General features: G+C 38.2%; 1 protein-coding gene across 3 annotated transcripts in view; it reads right to left on the bottom strand.

The window, feature by feature from the left end:
• The window catches only part of LOC106878830 (D-ribitol-5-phosphate cytidylyltransferase), a 140,179-nt gene that overhangs the window by 22,840 nt on the left and 91,079 nt on the right, over positions 1-26,260 (bottom strand). For 2 of the 3 annotated variants that reach the window (XM_014928170.3, XM_014928169.3), the window contains exons 7-8: positions 23,959-24,047; positions 13,383-13,667 (exon numbers count right to left, since the gene is read on the bottom strand). In XM_014928170.3, the coding sequence (XP_014783656.1) occupies positions 13,383-13,667; positions 23,959-24,047 (374 nt within the window). Of the gene's footprint in view, positions 1-12,327; positions 12,445-13,382; positions 13,668-23,958; positions 24,048-26,260 lie in introns of all 3 variants that reach the window. The other variant, XM_052967256.2, reaches the window with a different exon arrangement.

Genomic DNA, 26,260 nt, shown 5'->3' with positions numbered 1-26,260 from the left:
CCTTCTTTTGATATTGCTGTGTCCATAGCTTATACTGGGTACATCTTATAGAGTTTTTACCTACGCCTTTTCTACAGATCAAGCAGGGCCATCTACCTGAAGGGGTTTGTGGTTTGTCCTCCTTCCTACTTATTAGGACTTTGGTTTTAGCTAGGTCGACTCTAAGGCCCTTCGGTTCTAATCCTTGCTTCCACACCTGAAACTTCTTCTCTAATTCTGATAGTGAGTCAGCAATTAGGGCAAGGTCATCAGCATAGAGGAGCTCCCAGGGGCATCCCATCTTGAATTCCTCTGCTATTGCCTGGAGGACTATGATAAATAAGAGGGGGCTGAGGACAGAACCTTGGTGGACCCCTACCTCTACCCGGAATTCTTCACTGTACTCATTGCCAACCCTCACCTTACTGACGGCGTCCCTGTACATGGCTCACACATTTCTCACTAACCATTCATCTATCCCTAGTTTCCTCATTGACCACCAGATAAGGGAGTGGGGGACCCTGTCAAAGGCTTTCTCCATGTCAATGAAAGCCAGGTACAGAGGTTTATCTTTGGCTAGGTATTTCTCCTGCAGCTGTCTTACTAGAAATATAGCATCAGTGGTGCTTTTCCCTGCCTCAAAACCCAAACTGCATCTCATCTAAGCTGACTCTCTCCCTAATTAGTTGGGCTATGACCCTCTCCATGACCTTCATTACCTGATCCAACAACTTGATACCTCTGTAATTGTTTGTGTCTAAAGCGTCACCTTTACCTCTGTAGCATTTGACTATGGTGCTGCTACACCAGTCATTGGTGTATCACCTTCGTGTATCACCTTCGTGTATCACCTGGTTAACTATACAGGTAACTAGGCTATAGCCAACACTGCCAGATATTTTGAGCATCTCTGCAGTGATTCCTGATGGGCTGGGGGCTTTCCCTGTCTTCATACACTTGATTGTTTTATCTACCAAGGTACTGTCAATTAGGATAGCTGGTCCCTCTGTTGGGTCGACATTCGGCAGACTCTCTTTCTCCCATTCATTCTCTTTATTGAGCAATCTTTCGTAGTGGCATCTCCATACCTCTTTCTTTGTAGCCTTGTTTAGTGCAAGTGTACCATCTTCCATGCGAACGCATTTCTCTCCCACGACATCACGATTCTCTCTCACACACTGTCTTGCAGCACGAAATACTTCAAGTCTTTGGTCCTCATGGTGCAGAACATTGGCAAATTTTTTCTTATCTGCTTCCCCTCTGGCTGAATAAACCTGTCTCCTAGCTTCCCTTCTGGCAGTCTTATACAATTTCCTGCTACCTCCGTTCTTCCAGTCCTTCCAAGCTTGTTTCTTTTGTCCACCACATTGTTCCACCACCACATTACCTTGGGTCGAGGGGGGGACTTTGCACCATCCACAGATCTGGTCAGTGGCTCTCAGCAGGTTGTTCCATAGAAACCTCCAGTTGTCTTCCACATCATGTGAAGCTATATCCTCTTCTATTTCGTCAAAGGCACCGAGTAATACGTCTCTAAATCTCTGTCCATTTGCGGGATCTTTAAGCTTCCAGACCCTTCTCCTCCATGCTGGTCGTCTTCTGGGAATCCATTTAGCCCTGATCCTGAAGTCGCTAACTACTAATCTGTGTTGAAGTGTACATTCTTCGCCTGGGAAGGTTTTGGCATTTATAAGTAGTTATCTTTCCCTTTTTCTGGTGAGGATGTAGTCAATTTGGCTAGTGTAGCTGCCAGAATGGTAGGTGACTAGGCGACAGGCAGGTTTCCTGAAGTTAGTATTGCAAACCATAAGGTCATTTGCATCACAGAACTCCAGCAGTCTGGTTCCCTTCTCATTGCGGGAACCAAAACCATAGCCTCCATGTACGCCATGGAAGCCCCCTGCATGTTGTCCAACATGTCCATTGAAATCATCAGCCACAAAGAGAAGGTCTCTGTCATTCATCAACAAGGTTGTCTGCAATAGGGTGTCATAAAATTGGTCTTTCCGCACATCCGGTAGCCCCAGTTGAGGGGCATTGGCTGAGATAATGGTAACTAACCTATGGTGAAGCACTAATCTAATCTTAAGTACTCTGTCACATACTCTGACTACCTCGATTACCTTATCAACCCATTTCTCTGCAAGAAGTATACCCACGCCCCCGACCCTGTCAGTGTTCCCTAACCAGAAAATCTTGTACCTGTGTTCTTTGCCTGTAAGGAACCTAGCGGAACCTCCTGTCCACCTTACTTCTTGGATGCAGCACAAATCTACATGTCTTCATTCAAGCATCTCAACAATCTCATCAGAACTACCTTTCAGTGTGCCGACGTTGAGTGTGCAAACTCTGAGGGTGTGGGAGGTGTGGGCCTGTGAGACCCTGGGATGAAGGACAGCAGTATCATGTACCTGAAAAGAAAACTTGCATTTGGCAGAATTCCTAAACAAACAATAGCCTACAACCTGCATGCACTACACCATTTTTATGTGCTATATGATCAATAAACCCTGGGTAGGGATGGGGATGGCATTCAAAGGAGACAACCAAGGATGACAGAGGATAAGAACTTCCGGTGAAGTTGGAGGGGGTTGGAGGGTGGGCGTACTGCGAGCCAGCAAGTTTAGGCGAGAGCATCTTCTGCACTTGTATACTATGGTAGACAAATTTAGAGAGAATGAATTAACGAAATGATAAACTTGAATAAAATAAATAAAATGTGACGATTAACAGATATGCATGAACTTAAGACAAACAAGGAAGACGGATCTATCGGACTATGTTTACATGGTAAAGAAATAGATAGATAATAAAGAACGAATTGGGGGGGGGGGGGGATAGGGTTATGATCTACGCAGAAACAGGAGTACATGAACGAGGTTGAAAGGATTAAATTTCTTATCTAATCATCTTCTAAAATTCGTATTCTATCTGCAGAGGAATTGAAAATCGAGTAGAGGTAAACAGAGCATTGAGCTGGTTTATATACTGTTAGGGATAGGGGGGAAGTGTTGGCGAATCGGGTGGTAAAATCGAAGCGTGAGAGAGAGAGAGAGAGAGAGAGAGAGAGAGATAGAGAGAGAGACAGTGAGGCAGAGAGAGAGAGAGAGAGAGAGAGAGAGAGAGAGAGACAGTGAGGGAGAGAGAGAGACAGTGAGGCAGAGAGAGAGAGAGAGAGAGACAGTGAGGCAGAGAGAGAGGGGTCCGAGTTAGGTGGACAGGCAGTAAATACAACACAAGGGATAATATTCTTTGGTATATATATATATATATATATATATTATAATATATGCATACATACATATATAATATTAATAATAACAATAATATTTGGATGGATGGAATTCATAAACAACTAACACATCACTGTGGGATGATTATAGTGTAGCCCATAGTATCCATGGGCATTGGGTTGATCATCTTCATGAATTCATTTCTTCAAGTGATATAACATTAATGGATGTTCGACAGAGGGATGCTTATCCCTTTTGACTAATATGAAGGTTAACTGAGTTATGTGGGTATTTCTGTGTGTATTTGGTGGGGAGGAAGGGAAGGTGGTGGAAAGAGAGGAAGGAATGGTAGTTATGTAGGGATGGAAGTGTATGTGGTGATGTTGGACTTATTTTGCTATTCATTTAGCAGATGTTGAGGATAGGTAGAACATTATTTTCTTTTATTTCATTTAAGGCATGTCTATTTTCAATGAATTCTGAAGTCAACAAGTCATCTGGTACCACCACTACAACCATCAGCTGTTGGAGTTTATTGACTGAATTGATAGATGATACTTTCTTAGGGTGACCTTTTCATTGTTTCTGGTGGTATAGTGTATAGCACCCTAAATATTGGTTGGTTTGTTTATTTGTTTGTGTTCCTTCTTTGTTCTATAATGTGCTAAGGTTGATTGATGTTATTTCATTTCAAAATGATTTTTCAAATTCCAGAAACGATGTTTTGTATTTATGCTATGATCACTTCAGAATGCCTATTTATTACATTTTCCATGGATGTGATGATTTCCAGGGTTTCTTCTAGGCATAAGTTGCATACCCATGATGTTCTGTTGTATGGTACAACATTTTTTATAAAAGACCAGTGGGTCATATGCTCCACTTCATTTTGTTTGAGCCTCCAGACAAGATTCAATAGTAATGTGAAGTGCCTTGTATTTACATTGGAAAATGATGTGAGATAGTTATGCAGACGATTTTTCATAGTGTCTCCAGTTCCACCAATGTACACGTATTTCTGTGTACCTGCCTTCGCATCACATTTGTAAACTACATTCTTTATCATGCAGCTGTTAAATCTGCATTCCTCTTTACCTCTACAGTTACATTATATCTACAGCTCAATGCAACCACATAAAACTGGTTAACCAGTCAGCATCATTAGAGTGTGACCAGCATAATGATATAGGAACTTTATTTGCATATCCAAAATGTTTCCTGTAAACAAATTTAAAAGATGTGTGTGTGTGTTTGTGTGTGTGTACATATATGTATATATGTACATATATATATATATATATATATATGTGTGTGTGTGTGTGTGTGTGTGTGTGCGGAAGCAAGGTCTGGAATTGAAGGGCCTTAGAGTTAACCTAGTAAAATTTAAAGTGTTAGTAATTAGGAAAGCAGACAAATCCTTCAGGAAGATAGCCCTGCTTGATCTGTAGGAAAGGCATTGGTAGAAACTCCATAAGGTGTACCCAGTGCAAGCTATGGACACATAAGAGGTACAGCAATATCAAAGGAAGATTAAGTGGGAAAATAGTTTTTGTGTGTGGAAGGTGCACACTGAAAATGTATAGAAAATAGATTCCATTGACTGCTGGGGGGGGGGGGGGCTAGAGGTAGTTGTTAGCTTCCATTATTTAGGCAACCAAGTCAGTAGTGAAGGTGGTTGCTCCGAGAGTGCAAACAGCCATGCTACACTGCAGTAAAACATGGGCTGTGACTGCTGAAGACATGCATAGGCTTGAAAGAAATGATGCTAGTATGCGTTGGTGGATGTGCAATGTCAGTGTTCATGTATGACAGAGTGTGAGTGTCTTAAGAGAAAAATTGGGTATAAGAGGCATCAGATGTAGTGTGCAAGAGAAAAGATTGTACTGGTATGGCCCTGTGATGCAGATAGATTAGGACAGCTGTATAAAGAAGTGCTGATCTCTAACTGTGGAGGGAACCTGTGGTAGAGATAGATCCAAGAAGACATGGGATGAGGTGGTGAAGTATGATCTTCAAACATTGGCTCTGATGGAGGCAATAACTAGTGACCAAGACCTTTGGTGAGATGCCGTGCTTGTGAAAACCCGTCAAGCCAAGTGAAATCATGGTTGTGGCCGAAGCTGATGTCATGTAACTGGAACCCATGCTGGTAGCACATGAAAAGCACTATTCAAGCGTCGGGCCTCATGGAGGCAATGTGGCAAATACTGGTATCATATAAGCAGCATCTGTGCCAGTGGCACATAAAAAGCAACATTCAAGCACTGAGCCTCATGGAGCCAATGTGACCGATGCCAGTGTCATATAACGAGCACCCATGCCGGTGGCACATTAAAGCACCCATTACACTCTCAAAGTGGTTGGTGTTAGGAAGGGCTTCCAGCCATAGAAACCATACCAAATCTGACTGGAGTTTGGTGCAGCCCCTCAGCTTACCAGCCTTGGTCTAACTGTCAAACCCATGTCAGCATGGACAATAGACGTTAAATGGTGATGATGATGATATATATATATATATATATATATATATATATAAGCACAGGCATGGCTGTGTTGTAGGAAGTTTGCTTCCCAACCACATGATTCTGGGTTCAGCTCCACTGCATAGCACCTTGAGCAAATATCTTCTACTATTGTCTCAGGCCAACCAAAGCCTTCAGAGTGGATTTAGCATACAGAAACTGAAAGAAGCTTATTTTATATACATATGGGTGTGTGTGTCTGTATCTTTGTGTTAGCATATCCCCTCTACTGTGTTGGTGTGTTTACATCCCCATAACTTAGCAGTTTGGTGAAAGAGATCAACAGAATAACCTCTCTCTCTCTCTCTCTCTCTCTCTCTCTCTCTCTCTCTCTCTCTCTTGTGTCATGGCATATTCATGCCATTGACGAATCATGGCTTGTTCCTCCTCCATTTATTTCTGTCTCTTGCAACATCACCCAGGTCTTTCTCACTCTGCACGTTCATTCTCTTCTTCATCCAGTCGAACATCTTCATTCTCTGCCTTCCTCTCGCTCTCCTTCCCATCAGCTCAGTCTCCACCATGTAACACTCCATTCCGTCATCCTCTCTCAGAAAATGACCAACAAATCTTCATTGTCTCTCTCTGATAGTATCCAAAAACTGTCTCTTCACTTTCATCTTCCTCAACACTTCCACATTCATCACCCTCTGTATCCATGAGATTCTAAGCATTTTTCTATAAAACCACATTTCTGTAGCTTTGAGTCTCTGCTTCATGACTTTTCTTATCGATAGAATAACCACTAAGCTTTAAAAAATAAGCACTAGGGTCAATTCATTTGATAAAATTCTTCAAGGCAATGCCCCAGCATTGTCACAATTCAATACTATCTCTCTCTCTCTCTCTCTGGTGGTACCTTAGTCAGTGCTTGGTAATTTTGTCACCAGTAAATTTGTCACTGGAAAACTCATCCCCAGAAATTTCGCCCTTGGTAATTTAACTTCTCGTAATTTCACCCCCTAGTAATTTCCCCACTACTGTCCATTCAAGCTCATTTCATCTGAGTTTTTATTGGATATCTCAAGCAATGAACTGATCATCACAGAATTTCATATTGTTCAGAGCTAATGGAACAGTTTCAACAAAATTCAAAATCTATTTTGATATTACCTGTTTGGTAACAATATTATGCAGAACAATATGTAATTTCCTGATGATCATTAGAACAATAACATATTCAATGGAAGTCATTCGAAGTGCATGTGGCAGAGAGAAGGTCTGTGTGGGCAGGCAAATGTATATGAAGAAAAAGACAGGACAGCCCTGAATGTATTGGGCCTGTGTCCAATGGGACTATGGATGTGACAACATCATAAGAGCAATGTTGCCCAGTGAGGAAGTCTGCAAGCGGTCAACACATAATCAACAGCCCATGACACCCAATCTTTGATGACTTTGTGAACTTGGGTAATTGCCCGACAAATATAAAACAACAGCATGTGGAGAACATTTCATGCTATATGATAATGGCCCAAAGTGCAATGACAGAATCCTTGCTTTGCAACAGAACAGGGAATACGAGAACTGGCAAGAGCCTACTGTTGGTTCATGGACAAGAATTTCACAATGGTGCCTGGTATTTTCTCTCAAGTCTATGTAATATGTGTCCCACTCAGAAACAATTATGTAACTTTGGTTTTTGCTCTACTGCCAAATAAACGTTGCCAAATAAACTTGTATAACACTGACGAAGAATTCCAACATTTTGTTGGAATGCTCGATGGCCTGGCCTTCTTACCACTGCCACAGGTTCAAGCAGGATGCAAGTTCTGAGGAAGACCATGCCTAATGAAGCGCAGGACTTCCTGGACTATTTTGGTCCAACCTATGTCTCTGGCTCATATCACTGATGCAATGTAGATGAATTGGTTTTGAATCTATGCCACATTTCACCCATGTTTCCACCGAAGTTGTGGAATCAACATGGCACCGCAGTAAATGGAAATCTGCACATGAACAACATTTGTGAAAATGCAACAATAAATTTCACAAACTGGTTGTGCATTACCACCCAGTCACGTGGACCTGTGTCCAGTGGTTCTGATGTGAGGAGGCCAGTTGTTTGACCACAATCACTCAATATGAAGTCAGTGAAATGGGACCAAAATGAGTAAAATGAGAACAGGTTCAACTGCTGTGTCACTTGCAGGCCCTTTTTCAAGAACTGGACCTTGGCTGATGTACTATTGTTGAATTTCTATGAGGAGTTGCATGGAATATCTGCCTGAACCCCCGAAACTGAACTGAGAATTGCCCATCAATATTCAATAATGACATCACATATTTTTTCCTTTATATTTATAAATAAATTTGGTATGTTTAAGAATGCTTTACTGTTGTGGAACCATTTTTCCTATGTCTGACTGCTCAGCTGTTTTTGTGGAACCCTTTTTCCATGTCACACTGCTCAGCTGTTGTTCCCAAATCATTTTCGTATGTAAGACTGCTCAGCTATTATCATTTTTCTGGAACCATTTTTCTTATGTCACACCACTCAGCTATTTTTGCCAAACCATTTTCCCTATGTTAGAATGCTAGTTATTACTACTTTTGTGAAACCATCTTCCAATGTCAGCAGCAAGAATTGTCAACAAAATAGGTATTTTTTCTCTGTACCCAAACATTTTTTCAATTGGTTAGTAATATATTCCTGTGTGAAAACTATGATGGTTTAATACTTATGAGATATATTTTGCAAATAAAAGTGTGCCAATCATATTGCACTACTTGTCTTGACTACTTTGATGTGATGACTACTCTGTGTGTTGTATGTCCCAAGTATAGAATATACTTATTATGATGAAATTATGAGAACAAAATCACCAGAAGTTACCAGTGGTGAAATTTCCAGTGGGGTTTACTGGGGTGAAGTTGCCAGTGGTGAATTTACCTGGGGTGAAATTGCCAGTGGTGAATTTACCTGGGGTGAAATTAGCTATATTCACCTTAGCCACACATCTTCTATGATAGTTCTGGGATACCCAAAGCCTTGTGAGTGGATTTGGTAGACAGAAACTAAAAGAAGCTTGTCATATACATACGTGTGTGTGTGTGTGTGTGTGTGTGTGTGTGTGTGTGTGTACATGCGTGTATGTGTGTGCGAACATGTGTATGTGTGCATGTGAGTGCATCTGTCTGTCTATCTGTCACTATGCTTTGATATTGCATGATAGTTGTAAGCAAGTGTTCTTCTTCAACACAATACTTTCCTCCATGCTGCAAATTTGACCAAATATCCTACTGAAGAGTGCAGTTGAGAAGTTCTATAACATTTCCTGTATTCTCCTGATATAACACTTTCAAATTATGACCTTTGACGTCTGATTTCTAACAGTCTGCAAGACATTTCATTCAACAATAACATGGAGCTGAAAATATGACTCAATGAATTCTTTGTGTCAGACCCAGTGATTTCTACCATCAAGGCATTTACAAGTTAGTGAGATACTGGTAAAAGCTCATAAATAACGAAGGAGAATATATTATTGACTGATTTGCTAAAACTGTTGATAAAAACTAAGGATTACAATAGAAAAACAAAGACCAAATGAATTTAATTGCCAACCCAATATACAAATATACATATAGACATATATATGTGTATGTATGTTGTATGTGTGTGCATGTGTGTGTGTGTGTGTGTATGTGAGGACACACACACACAGTCACAGACATGGTTGTGTGGTTAGAAATTTCCTTCCCAACCACATGGTCATTCAGTTTCTGTCCTATAGCATTGTGTGTGTGTTTGTGTGTGTGTGTGTTTGTGTGTTCATATTATTGTCTTCTTGCCTTCACATCACATGACAGATTATAAATGAATGTCACCATCATGCAGATAGTGTTCTTCACTTCCAATCTCCATTAAAACATGTCTGGTCATGGAAAACTATTACCCAACTTGGAAACAGTTGCATGTTGGCAATAGGAGGGGCATCCTACGATAGAAAATCTACTTCGACAAATTCCATTTAATCTCTGTGAACATGGCAAAATGGATGTTTATACAATGATGGTGATGATGATAATGATGATGTACTTGTGAATATATACACACACATTATATATATATATATATACACATGCATGCATGCATACATACATGCATACATACATACATACATACATACATACATATATATACTGGGTCATCCCATAAATAATGCGATTTGTTCAATTGCATGAACTAAAAGTCGGAGAAGGAAGGAATAAACTACCTGCATCAACTTGCTATAAAAGCAGGTAGTAATTTTACCTTGTCCTTATTCTTAATGCAAGTTTTGAAGAGTGTAGTTCAAATTTGACAGTTATTTTTCAAAGTTGTAATGGAAGTGACAAAGGAGCATATTAGGCATATTTTGCTTTATGAGTTCAATAAAGGCAACAATGCAATGGAAAGTGAAAGGAATATTAATGCAGTATATGGGGATCGGACAATAAGCGTAAGCCAATGCCAATTGTGGTTCCAGAAATTCTGAGCCACAAACTACAGCCTAGAAGACGAGCCTTATCCTGGAAGATCTGTAGAGCTTGACGAGGACATCCTGCAAACCCTGGTGGAACAAAATCCCATCGTAACTATTGAGGAAATAGAAGAGAAGTTTGGATTTGGTCATTCGACCATTCATCGACACCTGTGTACCATCGCAAAAGTCAGCAAATTGGGTCAATGGGTTCCTCACAAATTTTCCGAGTCTAATCGCGCGCAGAGAGTGAATGTGTGCTCTTCTTTGGTGTCACATCTCACAAATGAACTTTTTTTGGACTGAATAGTGACTGGTGACAAGAAATGGGTTCTCTATAAAAATGTCAAGCAATGAAGACAGTGGGTAGGGAAAGGAAAAACATTAACACCCCAGGCTAAAGAAGGTCTTTACCCATGTAAGATGTTATCTGTTTGGTGGGATATGAAAGGTTTAGTCCACTTTGAACCCAAACCAAACACCAAAGGAGATCTACAATGAGCAGCTTGAGTGGCTTAAGTCAACACTAAAAGAGAAACAACCATCTTTGGTTTCAAGACAAAAGGTGTTCTATCATGATAATGATCTGCCACATACAGCGAGGATGACATTCCAAAGGCTGGAGTAGTTTGAATGGGAAATGATGCTCCACCCACCATATTTGCTGGACATTGCCCCATCTGATTATCATTTATGCTGCAGTCTTCAAAATGATTTGGACAGAAAAAATATGAATTCTGTAGACGAGGTCAGAACAGTACTGGAGGAGTATTTTTCATCATGGAGAAGTGAATTTTGGAAGAGGGGCCTTGCAAGTCTGGATGGAAAGAGCATTGTAGAAAATGAAGGAGAGTATATTTCAGATTAAAAAAGAACTTTGTTTATCTTAATTTTGAAAAACAAAAGAAGTATAAAATAACTGCATTATTTATTGGATGACCCAATATATATATATATATATATATATATAACAAGCAAATTAGCTAGTTAGAAAATCTCTTTAAGAGATGAAAGCAGTAACTATGCTGAGTAGTAATGTTTATCGCCATTTCAACATGGTTGTTTCATAGGAACCAACGTTACTACTATTTTAACCCCAGGAGGACACCTCCTCCTGCTGGATATTCAATGCAATCTGCACCCGATATAAATTGCAAGCATGGGAGCAAATCCCTACCACCTTCCAGTGACAGGACCACCAGATCGTATGGTTTCAAGCTATTTGTGCTCATCCTCAGTGGTGGATACTTTTCAGTATAGTTACTGCTTTCATCTCTTATAGAGATTTTCAAACTAGCTAATTTGCTTGTTGCACGATCAGTGAATGGTTGTCACTTATTTTCTATATATTGGGAGCTGGAGTGGACTACTACCATCACTAGTGGACGACTATCAATTTCTAGTAAAAGATACTTGTCAAAGTGCCAAATAGTCAGACTGAACCTGAACCATGTGGTGGTAATATAAACTTCTAAACAACACAGGCACATGTGTATACATGTGTGTGTGTGTGTGTGTGTGTGTGTGTGTGCATGCGTGTGTGTGTGTGTGCATATACTGTTTATTTTTTGTTGTGTAATATGTCACCACATATGGAGAGAACACAGTCTAGATGCAGAATGCAATATTTAGTTATTTATAGGTATAACATTATTCATATGCAGATAATGACTAGTTCCATGTGAGAAACAAACCATAACAGTTTGAAGAACAAAAGATTTATCCAATATAGCTGCTCTTTGAAGTCTCATATAAATTGAGAAAGTCTGCAAGAAAGGAAACTAAACTCATTTCAATCCAGAGAAGAGAAGAACTGTATGGATCAAGGACTGTAACTCTGTAAGATGCTTAGCTATTCAAGGGCAAGATATCAAAGCATATTTTCAAGTGGTAGCCAACTCTCTGAAATTTTTGTACTCATTGATTATTTAGAGTTCTGATCAAAGCACATACTAAAACCCCTCATAACTTTTTAATTTTTACAAATTTTCACAAATTTTTTTTGATTCTGTCTTCTGCATAATGGAATTAATACGATTATCCTATAAATTTTTTTTTTTTAATATTCTTCCTTCACTAATTCCAAAACTTATATAGATATAGGATAACATGGTAAAAAGGGGTTACCTGCAACTTGTTCCTGACCAAAAAGCAGAGACACTGGAAGTAGTCATTATTGAAAATGTTGAAGCAGGTTCCACTATTTTCATAGATATGTGGCCCAGCTATAAAAATCTGTCCAGACTGGAATATAACCATGGAACAGTGAATCACTCATCTTATTTTGTAGATCCCATGTCTGGTGTATGTACAAACGATGTAGAATCATACTGGGCATGAATTAAATGAAGACTGAAATATATATGTGTTTTTAATGGAGATATGCACTGGTTGCATGTCAATGAGGCCATCTACAGGGATTATTATGGCATGAAATGTGGCAATGCCTGGGAGGATTACAATACATTTATAAAGCACATAGTGGGAATTTATCTGCAATAATTTAAAGGTATGTTAGAGACAATTTATTTTCTTAACATAATTCTCTGTTAGTAAATGTTTTTCTCCCAACAATTTAAAGGTATGTTAGAGATAATTTATCTTAATAGCATAATTTTCTGTTACTAAATGATTTTCTCTTACACAAATATGCAAGAATTGATAGTAGGTTGAGCACATGTGCGATTATTTAAAACTTCTTCAATCTTGATTTTGAAGTATTTAAAAAATTATTTGGAAATTATAAAGAGAAACGAATGGCAGAATCAGACTGTCTGCATTTTAAAACCAAGAATTAAAAATTAAAAATTAAAAAACTGGAAAGTTTTGGAATTGGGGATTAGTTGTGGGGTGAGTGGATATTTAAAAAATATATTTTTGATTATTGGATAATTGTATTAATTCCATTATGCAGAAGACAACATCGAAGAAATTTTATGAAAATTTGTGAAAACAAAAAAAGTTATGAGGTGTTTTAGTATATGCTCCGATCAGAAGTCTGCCAATTATTTTTTGATTTCATCTTGACATTCAATAAGGGAAGAGTTGAAAGAAGAGAGAGAGAGAGAGAGTGTGTGTGTGAATGGCTGAGAGTGAGAGAAGGAGAGAGCACATATATAAATAGTTTCGTGATACTTCCTTGAACAAGAAAATGTAATTATTGAAAGAAAGATAAATTGCACCTTTGTTAAAATAAAAATAGGAGAAATACTATCTTTGAAACTGTCAGCCAGGGTTTCTGCTGACTTCTGTAGTTGGTCCCAAACATCAGCAAAACAATCTTCTTCAGAGGTATGAAACAAATAGATCACGGTGCCTCCTGCAATAAACCGTCCTGGCTCTTCAGTCCAAACTTGTGCCAGTTCCTCAGTTGTTTCAAGAATTTCATCTAAATTCACAGTGGACTGGCTGAGCACTACACTAGTTAGTTGCTTTGGAAGCTGGTCAGCAGAGTCTAATGTGCAAACCTGTAATAAACAACAGAAAAGGTTATTTTATAATGTTTAAAATATTTTCTTCACAAAATTATCTAGCCACTTCAAAAAAAGCTGATAGACTCAATAGAATTTCAAAAGTAACTTTAAAACTGGATACTTTGTAACATCAACAAACATTTGCGAATGATCTTAAGATGATTCTGAATAAATTTATATATTTATATATATATATATTTATATATATATTTATATATATATATATTTATATATATATTTATATATATATATATTTATATATATAGCTGCATAATGTCATACCAGTTTTCTAGATATTTTAATAAGAAATCACGGTATAAAAACAAAATCGAACACACACACAAGGTATGTGTGTTGTTAGTTCGTGGATCGTTTGCAATTTTTATGTGTAAGAGAATATATTCTCTATGTGCCTGGTATAAAAAATACCTGAAAGTAAGTCACAGTCAAGCAAGACAACTCACATCAGGTCCTTTCTAGGAACAACAGACATCAATGTTTTGACTTATCTTCATGAGCTTTCTTCTCAAGCATAGTATATTGCCAAAGGTCTCGGTCATGTCATTGTCTCCATGAGGCTTAATACTCAAAAGGTGCTTTTTATGTGCCACTGGCACAGGTGCCAGTTACATGACACCAGCATCACTCACATTGCCTCCATGAAACCCAACACTTGAATGGTGCTTTTTTATGTATCACTGGCATAGGTGTCAATAACATGAAACCAGCATCAGCCATGGCTACGATTTCACTTGGCTTGGCAGGTCATCTCAGGCATGGCATATCACTAAAGGTCTTGATCGCTAGTCATTGTCTCTGTGAGGTCCAACGTTTGAGGATCATACTTCACCACCCTGTCTCATGTCTTCCTGGGCCTACCTCTTCCACAAGTTCCCGCCACAGTTAGAGATCAGCACTTCTTTACACAGCTGTTCTTATCCATATGCGTGTGTGTGTGTGTGTGTGTGTGTGTGTGTGTGTGTGTGTAATAATAATAATAATAATAAATAATTTGGACAAATGAATATAAGTTGACTAGTGTGCTTAAGTGTTGAGTAGAACACTGGCACAGTTTAGGATAACGAAAAATAAAAAAAAATTTGATGATGTACCAGTCTCTGTAGTCTTTGGAATTGTTTGAAATCTACACTCCTGATAATTTTCATAATCCAGGGAAGTGAACCTAGAGTTACCTATCAGAAGAATTATAGTATGACTGCTAATACTAAGCAATTATTGATGCTTATTACTACTTAATGAGTTTAGCCGTAAACTAGAATATACCTGAGAGCTACCATGGTACCTGCCTGGATAATTTCATCCCTATACATTCACATTATATATATATATGTATGTATATATAAAAATTTGTGTGTGTGTGTATGTGCACATGCACACATGTGTGTGTGTTTGTGTTTGTCTACCACCACTGCTTGACAGCTGGTGATATTTTGCTTACAATTTCATAACTTAGTGGTTCAGAAAAAGAGGTCAACAGCTTGACTAAACCTTTCAATGCAGTGCTCCGGCAGGGCTACAGTTCAAATAGTGAAACAAGTAAAAGATAATATATATATATATATATATATACGAAAAAAACAAACAGAGTTACTGTCTTGTTCTCACTGTCTTGTTCTTGTTAACATTTTCACCCTCCGTAAAAAATTCCAAATTTTATTTAATTTGCTTTGCGGGAAGGACTGTTCCAACGAAGTCAGGTATTTTCCTTGCCTTCAAAACACGGAGTAGATGGAACAGGGACAACTGACGAAGGGTTATACTCTTTATGTTGCATGTCTTGTTTCTCTGTTTTTTTCGTTGTTCGAAAAAAAGTTCGTTTTCAGTTTTCATCTTTATGTTTTCGTTTCTCATTGTGTTTAACATTTTTTGATGTCCTATACCCATATATGCATGTATATGTATACATATAGATGTAGGTATGTATATATATGTATGGATATATGCATATGTTTATATATTATTTATATTATATATATATATATATATATATATATATATATATATATATATATAAAATTTAAAGAATGGAGAAAATGCATGTTATAACTGCATACTTTATTCCGACATATGTTTCAAAGAATTACAATTTATGCGATCCAAACTAGACTGGCTAATTCTTTCTATTTCTAAGCCATATGAAAAGGGTGGAAAATTTTGTTCCCTTTGTGTTACGGAACTCTACTTTATTTTATTTTCAAAGAATTACCTGGTAGATACCTTTATAGAAAATTCTTACAGATGTAAACATTGGCAAAAACATGTATTTTCAGCATTTAAATAACAATCATTGTTTTTATAGAAAGCTATCATATTAACCCTTAATATGTGAGTTCATCAAATAGTTCAAGTAAAACAGGTTATTAATTCCCTCACATGTTAGAAGATTAAGATTAAAATTGATCACGATTCACAAAATTTATCTAATCATTCGTTATTTATTAACCTAAATTAGAACATATATTAAATCATGATATATTCATGTAACAGCAAATACATACAAAAAATATATGTGCATATGAGTATACGTGTATAAGTGTTTATATATACACGTGTATTTGTGGGAGAATGTGTGTGTGTCTGTGTGCACATATATTCATGTTTTTGTATAAACTGGATGTGTTTGTATAAATTTTTGTGTACATTTATGTCATCATCATCATCATCATCGTTTAACGTCCGCTTTCCATGCTAGCATGGGTTGGACGATTTGACTGAGGACTGGTGAAACCGGATGGCAACACCAGGCTCCAGTCTGATTTGGCAGAGTTTCTACAGCTGGATGCCCTTCCTAACGCCAACCACTCAGAGAGTGTAGTGGGTAGGTATTATTATTTTTATTTTTATTTTTATCCTTTTTTTTACTCCTATTACTATCACTTATAAGAAATATATAAAATATATATATACGTATGCTTTATTGGATGTATGTACATTTTTGTGCACAGATATATTTATGCATAAGTTTCTTTATATATTCATATATGAGTGTATTTGTGAATTTGTATGGGTGCGTATTTGTGTAAATGTATTTTTATATATAAAAAAATATATGTGTATATTTAGATGTATACATGTGTGTGTATATATATATGTGTGTGTGTGTATATAATTGTGTATACATGTGCATGTATGTGTGTATGTGTATGTATATATATATATGTATATACGTGTGTGTATACATATATATATATATATATATATATATATATATATATATATATATATATATATATATATATATATATATATATATATATGTAGATGTATGTATGTATGTTTGTAAGTATACGTGTGTATATGTGTATGTATATATGTATATGTATGTATGTATATATGTGTGTATATATATGTATGAATGCATATGTATATGTGTGTGATTAGGTTTTCTGTGTGTATATATATATATGTATACATGTATATATATGTATATGCGTATGTATTTGTTTGGTTATAGGCGTAGATGCATGTATATGTGTATGTATATGTGTGTGTGTATTTGTATTTATGTATATATGGGGATGAATATGCATTTATGTGTATTTGTGTATAGGTAGGTATGTGTGTGTATATGTGTAAATTTATGTGTATGTGTGCGTATATATATGTGTATATATATGTGTATATGTGTATATAACTATGTGTGTACGTATGTATATATATTTGTATGTATGTGTTGTCCATCCTACTAACTGGTAGCGTCCAAATCTCTAACGGGTTTTTTCAAATGAATCACGTCATAACATTATCCAACTATAGTTATCATACTCAGTCATAATGTCTTACGTTTAAGATGATTCCCATGCATTTCCCTGAGGAGAAGTTTACATTTTTAACATCGCCGATTCCTATGGATCGCATAAATTGTAATTCTTCGAAACATATGTCAGAATAAAGTATGCAGTTATAACATGCGTTTTCTCCATTCCTTAAATTTTTAAATATACTCAAATACCCAAAATATCAAGGAGTTTCTGCCTCACTAACAGGAATTACACCACAGTTATTTTGTGATCTTTGCTACCTTGGTTTCTATTAACCCATTTATTCTATCAGAATTATTATTTATTAGGATAGAATAAATACATATAATTAAATATATATATATATATATATATGTGTGTGTCTGTGTGTGTGTGTGTATGCACACTGAACCGTAAAAAAAAAAACGCGAGACATGTGTGACTGTGAATTATGTGTTAATTTCATTATGTCAAAGATAAATTTTGATAAATCTGATAAAGTCAATTTCTTGGATGCACTTTGACCACACTCTATGGATTGTTGTCATGTGTTCTAGTAGTGGGTGGATCCAGCACACTGAGATTGTAGGGCATGACATGTTCGATACCATGTATGCCCACCCAGGGTGTTCAAAACAGCCATACACCATTGGTACATGGAGTGCATGAAGCAGTTCACAAAAGCTATGGCACCTGTGCCCACACCCTGAGGAGAATTGTCCCCAGTTCCACATGAGTTGTTGGCCTTGGGGCCACTTGGTTCAGCTGTCTCTGGATTTCATTCCACAGGTGTTCAAATGGGTTTAAATCTGGGCTGAGAGCTGGCCATGGCATGGTTCTGATGTTGTGCTGGTGCAGGAAGTCCATGGTGACCCTGGCCATGTGGGAGGGAGCATTGTCCTGCTGGAACACGTTGCTATGGGTACACAATGTGAGGTCTTAGGATCTTGTCAACATAGTGCTGCACTGTGATGCCATTCCCTCTGCTTGCACCAACATTTTAGAACACTTGGGGCCCAATTCTCTGATTCAGGCTTATAGCATCCCAAACCATGATGCTTTGGCCACCCCACACATCTCTCTCCATGACACATATATCTCTGTAGCGTTTACCCCTCCTACGCCACACCCTCACTCTGCCATCCAAAGTGGAAATGCAGTACTGGCTCTCATCAGAGAAGACTATTGACCTCCATTGTTGATGCCACCAATGTTGGTGCTGTGTAACCCACTGTAGTCATGCCTGACAGAGGCAGGTGATGAAGACAGGATCTTGAGCAGGATGATGGTAACACAGGTTATTGGCAGCCAGTTAACGTTGTACCATGTCATCGCTGATGGGTCGCTGTCCAGTACCAATAGTCTCGTGAGCTGTCATGCTGGCTGGTCTGAAGTGATTACAGAGGTACTGTAGGTGGATGAAGCAGTCCTGCCTGGGCGTGGTCACCGGGGGTGGTGGGAGCGCCCTTTGCAGTTGGTCTAGGGGGAGTTACTGCAGTCTTTTGATGACTTCGTCGGAGGACAAGGTGATCCACACTATACACTTCCTAGATATAATGAAAACCAATGGGTACCCTAGATCCATTGTAAGATGACCAACACACTGAACACATAGAAAACCCAGCAACACATGCTTCTTTAAAATACCCCATTTTAGCGTCAACGGGTAAATGTTGTGTATAGAATACAATGTAATAAATGCAACAAGTACTATGTGGGTAGCACAACAAGACAGTTACACATCCGCATCAGAGAACATCTGAACACGAGAGCCTCCTAACTCAGAAAACATTTAGACAGATGCCGGAACACTGACAACTGAGGCCAATGAAAGAAATTTGGGTAATTTAAGAATTAAGGAAGCTATACTCATACACAGACTAGGGCCCCAAATTAACAACAGGCTGGAGGCTGGTAATCAATACATTAATTAGCTACATCTGGATGCATGTCGGTTCATTTTGATAACATGCTCATGTCCTGTTTATAACAAAAAAAAAGAGAAAAAATAAAAGGGAAAAAAAAAAGGAAGCTGCATGTTTAATGCATAACTTAGAAGCAGCACTACGGATGTGCCAGCACACACGAGATTGAGACATGGCCGACCTCACGCACTTCTCATGAGGAATTCCAGAAGCTTCATGAGACTTCTGTGGAGACACTTCCAGAAAAAAAAAAAACAGAAAGCCATTAGAACACTGATTATAGCAGTGACTCCATCAATTCCTAGGGATGTATGAAGAAGGAATTTTTATTCCAAAATATCATATCAGACTATGGATGATTAAATTAAAAGTTATTATAGTCCATTGTTTGTATTATAGTGCATTGTTGTGTCATTCAAAACATTTTATTCTTTACAAACAATACACAATGCTTCAAGCGAACTACAATACTCTCCTAAAGTGCTTTTTGTTTTGCAGCAATATAATACATTATTGGCTTCTTAACACTTTCTATTCCAGCAAAAGGATTTTATAGTGGTGTTCTCCAATAACATTTTTGTTATTCTTGGGGTATATTTATTCCATCCACTATTTAGATAAGAAATTGCAGACATGTTTATAATTATATCACTCTGGAATTTTGTGGTCTGGCAAGTTATATCAGTTAACCAGATCCTGTTGGTACAGAGATCAGGAATTCCAAGTTACGTAATCTTTTTTAGAAGAGATATTAATGTATTTTACAATCTAAAGAGAAACTGATTAATAAACACTTTGAACTCATGAGGTGTCACCCATAAGTTTGGGTGTAAACATACCTAATTCAATATACATATAAATTATTCATAATTCAACATCCTACAGCAAATTACTTTTATATATAATTCTGATGAATCTGAATCATACAATTCTGATTCATTACAATGATATCTCAAGAATCAATAGTTGCATATATTATAGCAATATTCATGAGACTGAAATCAGATGAAACAATTGTAAATTAACATAATAAAAAGCTGTGATCACTCCACTCTTCTTGTTTATAATTGTAAAAACACTACTCGAGATATTTCGTGTTGCAAGACAGTGTAGGATAGAGAATAGTGATGTCGTAGGAGAGAAATGTGTTCGTATGCTTGCACTAAATGAGGCTACAAAGAAAGAGGTCTGGAGATGCCACTACGATAGATTGCTTAATAAAGAGAATGAATGGGAGAAAGAGAGCCTGCCGTATGTCGACCCAACAGAGGGTCCAGCTATCCGAGTTGACAGTACCAGGATAGATAAAACAATTAAGAGTATGAAGACAGGGAAAGCCCCCGGCCCATCAGGAATCACTGCAGAGATGCTCAAAATATCTGGCAGTGTTGGCTACAGCCTAGTCACCCATATTACGAACCAGGTGATACACGAAGGAGTCATACCCAATGACTGGTGTAGCAGCACCATAGTCAACTGCTACAAAGGTAAAGGTGACGCTTTAGATACAAATAATTACAGAGGCATCAAGCTGTTAGATCAGGTTATGAAAGTTACGGAGAAGGTCATAGCCCAACTAATTAGGGAGCGAATCAATTTAGATGAGATGCAGTTTGGGTTCGTGCCAGGTAAAAGCACTACTGATGCCATATTTCTAGTAAGACAGCTGCAGGAGAAATACCTAGCCAACGATAAACCTCTGTACCTGGCTTTCGTTGACATGGAGAAAGCTTTTGACAGGGTCCCCCGATCCCTTATCTGGTGGTCAATGAGGAAACTTGGGATAGAAAAATGATTAGTGAGAGCTGTGCGAGCCATGTACAGAGATGCTGCCAGTAAGGTGAGGGTTGGAAATGAGTACAGTAATGAATTCTGGGTAGAGGTAGGGGTCCACCAAGGTTCCGTCCTCAGCCCCCTCCTATTTATCATAGTCCTCCAGGCGATCACAGAGGAATTCAAGACAGGTTGCCCCTGGGAGCTCCTCTATGCTGATGACCTTGCACTAATTGCGGAGTCACTATCAGAACTAGAGGAGAAGTTTCAGGTGTGGAAGCAAGGACTAGAATCGAAGAGCCTTAGAGTCAACCTAGCTAAAACCAAAGTCCTAATAAGTAGGAAGGTAGATAAAACACAAACCCCTTCAGGTAGATGACCCTGCTCAGTATGTAGAAAAGTAGTAGGTAGTAACTCTATAAGGTGTACCCGGTGCAAGATATGGACACATAAGAGGTGCAGCAATATCAAAGGCAGGTTAACTAGGAAGTTAGTTTTTGTATGTGGCAGATGTTCAGGTGCAATAAACACTGTAAACAAACAGGAAACAACTTCTATCTCATTCCAGGGAGAAAAACTAGAGGTAGTCGATAGCTTCCGCTATCTGGGTGACCAAGTTAGTAGTGGGGGTGGGTGCGCTGAAAGTGTAGCCGCTAGAATAAGAATAGCCTGGGCAAAGTTTAGAGAGCTCTTACCTCTGCTGGCGACAAAGGGACTCTCACTCAGAGTAAAAGGCAGACTGTATGACGCATGTGTACGAACAGCCATGCTACATGGCAGTGAAACACGGGCTGTAACTGCTGAGGACATGCGTAAGCTCACAAGGAATGAAGCCAGTATGCTCCGTTGGATGTGTAATGTCAGTGTGCATACCCGTCAGAGTGTAAGTATCTTGAGAGAAAAGCTGAACATAAGAAGCATCAGTTGTGGTGTGCAAGAGAGACGATTGCGCTGGTATGGACATGTGGTGAGAATGGATGAGGATAGCTGCGTGAAAAAGTGCCACACCCTAACAGTTGAGGGAACCCGCGGAAGAGGTAGGCCCAGGAAGACCTGGGCTGAGGTGGTGAGGCAAGACCTTCGAACATTGGGCCTCACCGAGGCGATGACTACTGACTGAGACCTTTGGAAATGTGCTGTGCGTGAGAAGACCCGGCAAGCCAAGTGAGATCGTTGCCAGTGCCCCTGGACTGGCTCTTGTGTGCGTGGCACATAGAATACACCATTTTGAGCGTGGCCATTGCCAGTACCGCCTGACTGGCCTTCGTGCCAGTGGCATGTAAAAAGCACCCACTACACTCTCTGAGTGGTTGGCGTTAGGAAGGGCATCCAGCTGTAGAAACTCTGCCAAATTAGATTGGAGCCTGGTGTTGCGATCCGGTTTCACCAGTCCTCAGTCAAATTGCCCAACCCATGCTAGCATGGAAAGCGGACGTTAAACGATGATGATGATGATGATGATGACTACACATATTTGTAGCTCTTCAGATATGTTGGCTAAAACAAACAATTGATGAATTACTGTCTTGTCTGATAGCCTATCTCCATGGATGAGCTTAACAGACTAAGCTCCAGGGTTAATACCCAAATGAAACTTTATATATTTCACACACACACACACACACACACAAAATAGATCTCTTTCAGTTTCTATCCACCAAATTCAATTACAATACTTTGGTTGGACCATGGTCATAGTAGAAGTCACTTTCTTGAGATACTGCACAATAGGACTGGACCTGAAAGCACAAGGTTGTAAAGTACACAGCTACACCTGTACCTATCATATATGTACATATTGTGTGGGGTGGAGGCATGTATATATGAGAGATACAAAGTGAGTGATACATAGTGAGACAGTGATAATGTGGTTGCAGTGATGTGGCTAATATAAAGATTGTTATAGTTATAGAATGAAATATATTTGTATACATTCATATATTACATTATGAAACTCACACACTCACTTTATGTATATGTGCATGTGTGAGTGCCACCACAAGGTCTAGACTTTGTTGCAGTGTGATGGCTTGTGTGCCTCAATGACCCTAAGTGCTATGCCAGCAGAATGCAAGCACCAGCTGGAGCCTCCCTTGCTTGACGGGTCAAATGATAGAGGCCAGACTAATATGGGCCACCTCTTCCCAGAGGTAAAAATGGGTTTACATAGGACCAACACCCTGACCTAAAAAATGGCAAAGTCACAGAAGTATTAATGACAACTCAAAGTCAAGAAGACCTGAGAGAAAAAAGTCTTCTCTCAGGGAAACATGCAGAATAATGAAGTAGAGCTGAAAAAGAGAGATCCAACTGGAGGAAGAGAAACAGAAAAGGCAGACCAGAGTCAAGAACAGCAGAATGAAGTTGTCAATAGTGTAAACTTTACAGGGAGTGAAAGGGCTTAAGTAAGTAGTGTGTGTGTGTGTGAGTGATATATCTATAAACATCAGAGAGTGAGAGAGAGACAGACAGACAGACAAACAGACAGAGAGAGACAGAGGCAGAGAGACAGATAGACGGAGACAAAGACAGACAAACATTCACCCACTGTCTATTTGTGCTTTGATAGTCTTTTCCTGCATTACACAAAATATAAACAGAAATCTGAGTGAATCAAAGATATCAAATTGATATCATAATTTCGATTATTTCAAACTCTTAATAATTAGCTAAATGATGAAAATGGTATACATTAGTATATTTTCTTTCTCTCAACGTATGATATCTTGTTAATAGGCACTTCAACGATCTGAGGCCTGAAACCATAAGAAACCATAAAAGGTGAATTAACAACAAAATTTATTAAAAAATTTTAAAATGACTTACTTCAATGTGATGATCAACCAGGTGACTTTTTAATGCAGCTACTAAGTTTGAATCAGGGATATTGACTAGTCCAACTTTTAAAAACTTTTCTAAGGAAATCAAAGTAGATAAATAAGTAATACTGTGAAAATAATGTTTTAAATTCTTCACATCATATTTAATAACAAGCTAGAGAACAAACAATAAACCAAAATTTGCTGAGAGCTCTTCAATGATCTATTCCATCTGTTAATTTATAAATTATTACATTAATGTTCTCTTGAGATTGATAATTTCTTTGGAAATGTACAAACTAAAAATATAATTCTTTGTCTATCAAGTTCTAGTTTTCAGCAATTTTATTCAAAGTATTATTATTATGAACTCAATTTTTCTAAACAATATGTAAGACATATTTATTGTTTGAGTAAACCCACAAATACAATATGTGTATTCTCTGGGTTTTTTTAATGTTTTATTTGCTCATAGAAGTAAAGCAGTGGTTTGTTAAGTCCAAAGCTGTTTTAATTCTCAATTGTAAATATTTCAATACAATGAACTGTGAGGAGTGCAGTTTAGAATGTGCAAATGGATGGGAAACAATTTTATAGGCATATGAAAAGGACCCAGCATAGAGCAAGCTCATGCTTTGCATAGTTTCAAGAGGTATTTGAAGCATATCTCACACTAAAAAAGAAACCAAAATACACCATGACTATGTGGTATGTATGTGATTGCCTAGTGAAGTTATCCGAGTTTTCAAAGCCTAGTATTCATGAGAAGTTTGAGGATTTTAGCTGTTTGTTGTGATTGATGAATGAAACTGAGTATCATGTCAAATTGTAAAAGGGTTTTCAAATCTCTGATCACAGAAGAGTGTACAGTAATTATTTCTCATAATCTGACATACTTTTTGCACCTTGTATACCTATATGAAAATCCAATACTTGGCTGGCTTTTAAATCAGAACAATATATCAGTCAATACAGTATTCAGAAAGTGATAAATAATTCTATGCTTTTCCATGACAATTCAGTTGGTTTTCAATTTGTTTCAATGTGTCAAGAATTTAGTACTTAAAACAACTGGGTGTTTTAATGTTAACTGAAATTGGCATAACTATAGGGTCAATGAGCATGATAAAAATCTCCTGTTAAAATCTCTTGCTAAAATCAATTAGACTTCATAATTATCATAGTTGAACACTCATTCATTTACAGTTACATTTATACAGGTGTGCATGAGTGCTTGTGTGTGTATGTGCATTTTTGCTTCCAAATGTATGCAACACGCTGGACTTTGCTAAAGTTATTTAAGAAGTAGGTGGGAATATTAAACTGGGCAATGAATTAGGTCTATCCTCTCAAGATCAATAGTTTTCTTTAGGAAGCAGTTTAGAATGTGCATATGTGTGAGGAACACTATTTGTGGAGCAAACTTGTACTTTCAAAGGTATCAACAGCTGTTAGGAGCTGCAGTACTTACTGATCTTGAAAAAGAAACCTAGTCCATATGAACGCACAGAGCTGTAAGAGTAACACACACACACCACACAACAAGCTTCCATATTTTTTCCATCTACCAAATTCGCTCACAAGGCATTGATCATCCCAGAGCTAAAATAGAAGACACTTGCCCAAGATACTACACAGTGGGACTGAACCCAAAACCATGTGACTAAAAAGTTGACTTCTTAACTATACAACCATTAGAAGTCATCAGAGATTGCAATGTGTATCATTATAAAAAGTTCAGTGTCATCATCATCATCATCATCATCATTTAACATCTGCTTTCCATGCTGGCATGGGTTGGACAGTTTGACTGAGAACTGTCAAGCCAGAAGGCTGTACCAGGCTCCAGTCTGATCTGACAAGGTTTCTACTGTTGGATGCTCTTCCTAACGCCAACAACTCTGAGATTGTCGTGGGTGCTTTTTACATGCCACCAGCACAGGGGCCACTCAGGCATCGACCACACTCAAATGGTGCTTTTTATATGCCACCAGCATGGGAGCCAGTCAGGTGGCACTGGCATCGATCATGTTCAAATGGTGCTTTTTACGTGCCACCAGCACAGGAGCCACTCAGTCAGCACTGGCATCGAACACGCTTGAATGGTGCTTTTTACATGCCACTGGCATTGGCATCGGCCACGCTCGAATGGTGCTTTTTACATACCAGTTAGGTGGCACTGGCATCAATCATGACTACGATTTCACTTGACTCAGCAAGTCTTCTCAAACACAGCATATTGCCTGACAACTGAAGGATACTTTTAAATGGGCCGGTTATACGACACTGGCACCGGCCACAGCTATAAT

The sequence above is a fragment of the Octopus bimaculoides genome, chromosome 4, assembly GCF_046866305.1.
Source record: "Octopus bimaculoides isolate indiv1 chromosome 4, ASM4686630v1, whole genome shotgun sequence".
Lineage (NCBI taxonomy): Eukaryota > Metazoa > Mollusca > Cephalopoda > Octopoda > Octopodidae > Octopus > Octopus bimaculoides.
Note: the sequence above shows the minus strand (reverse complement) of the source record. Positions and strands in the feature narration are given on the sequence as shown.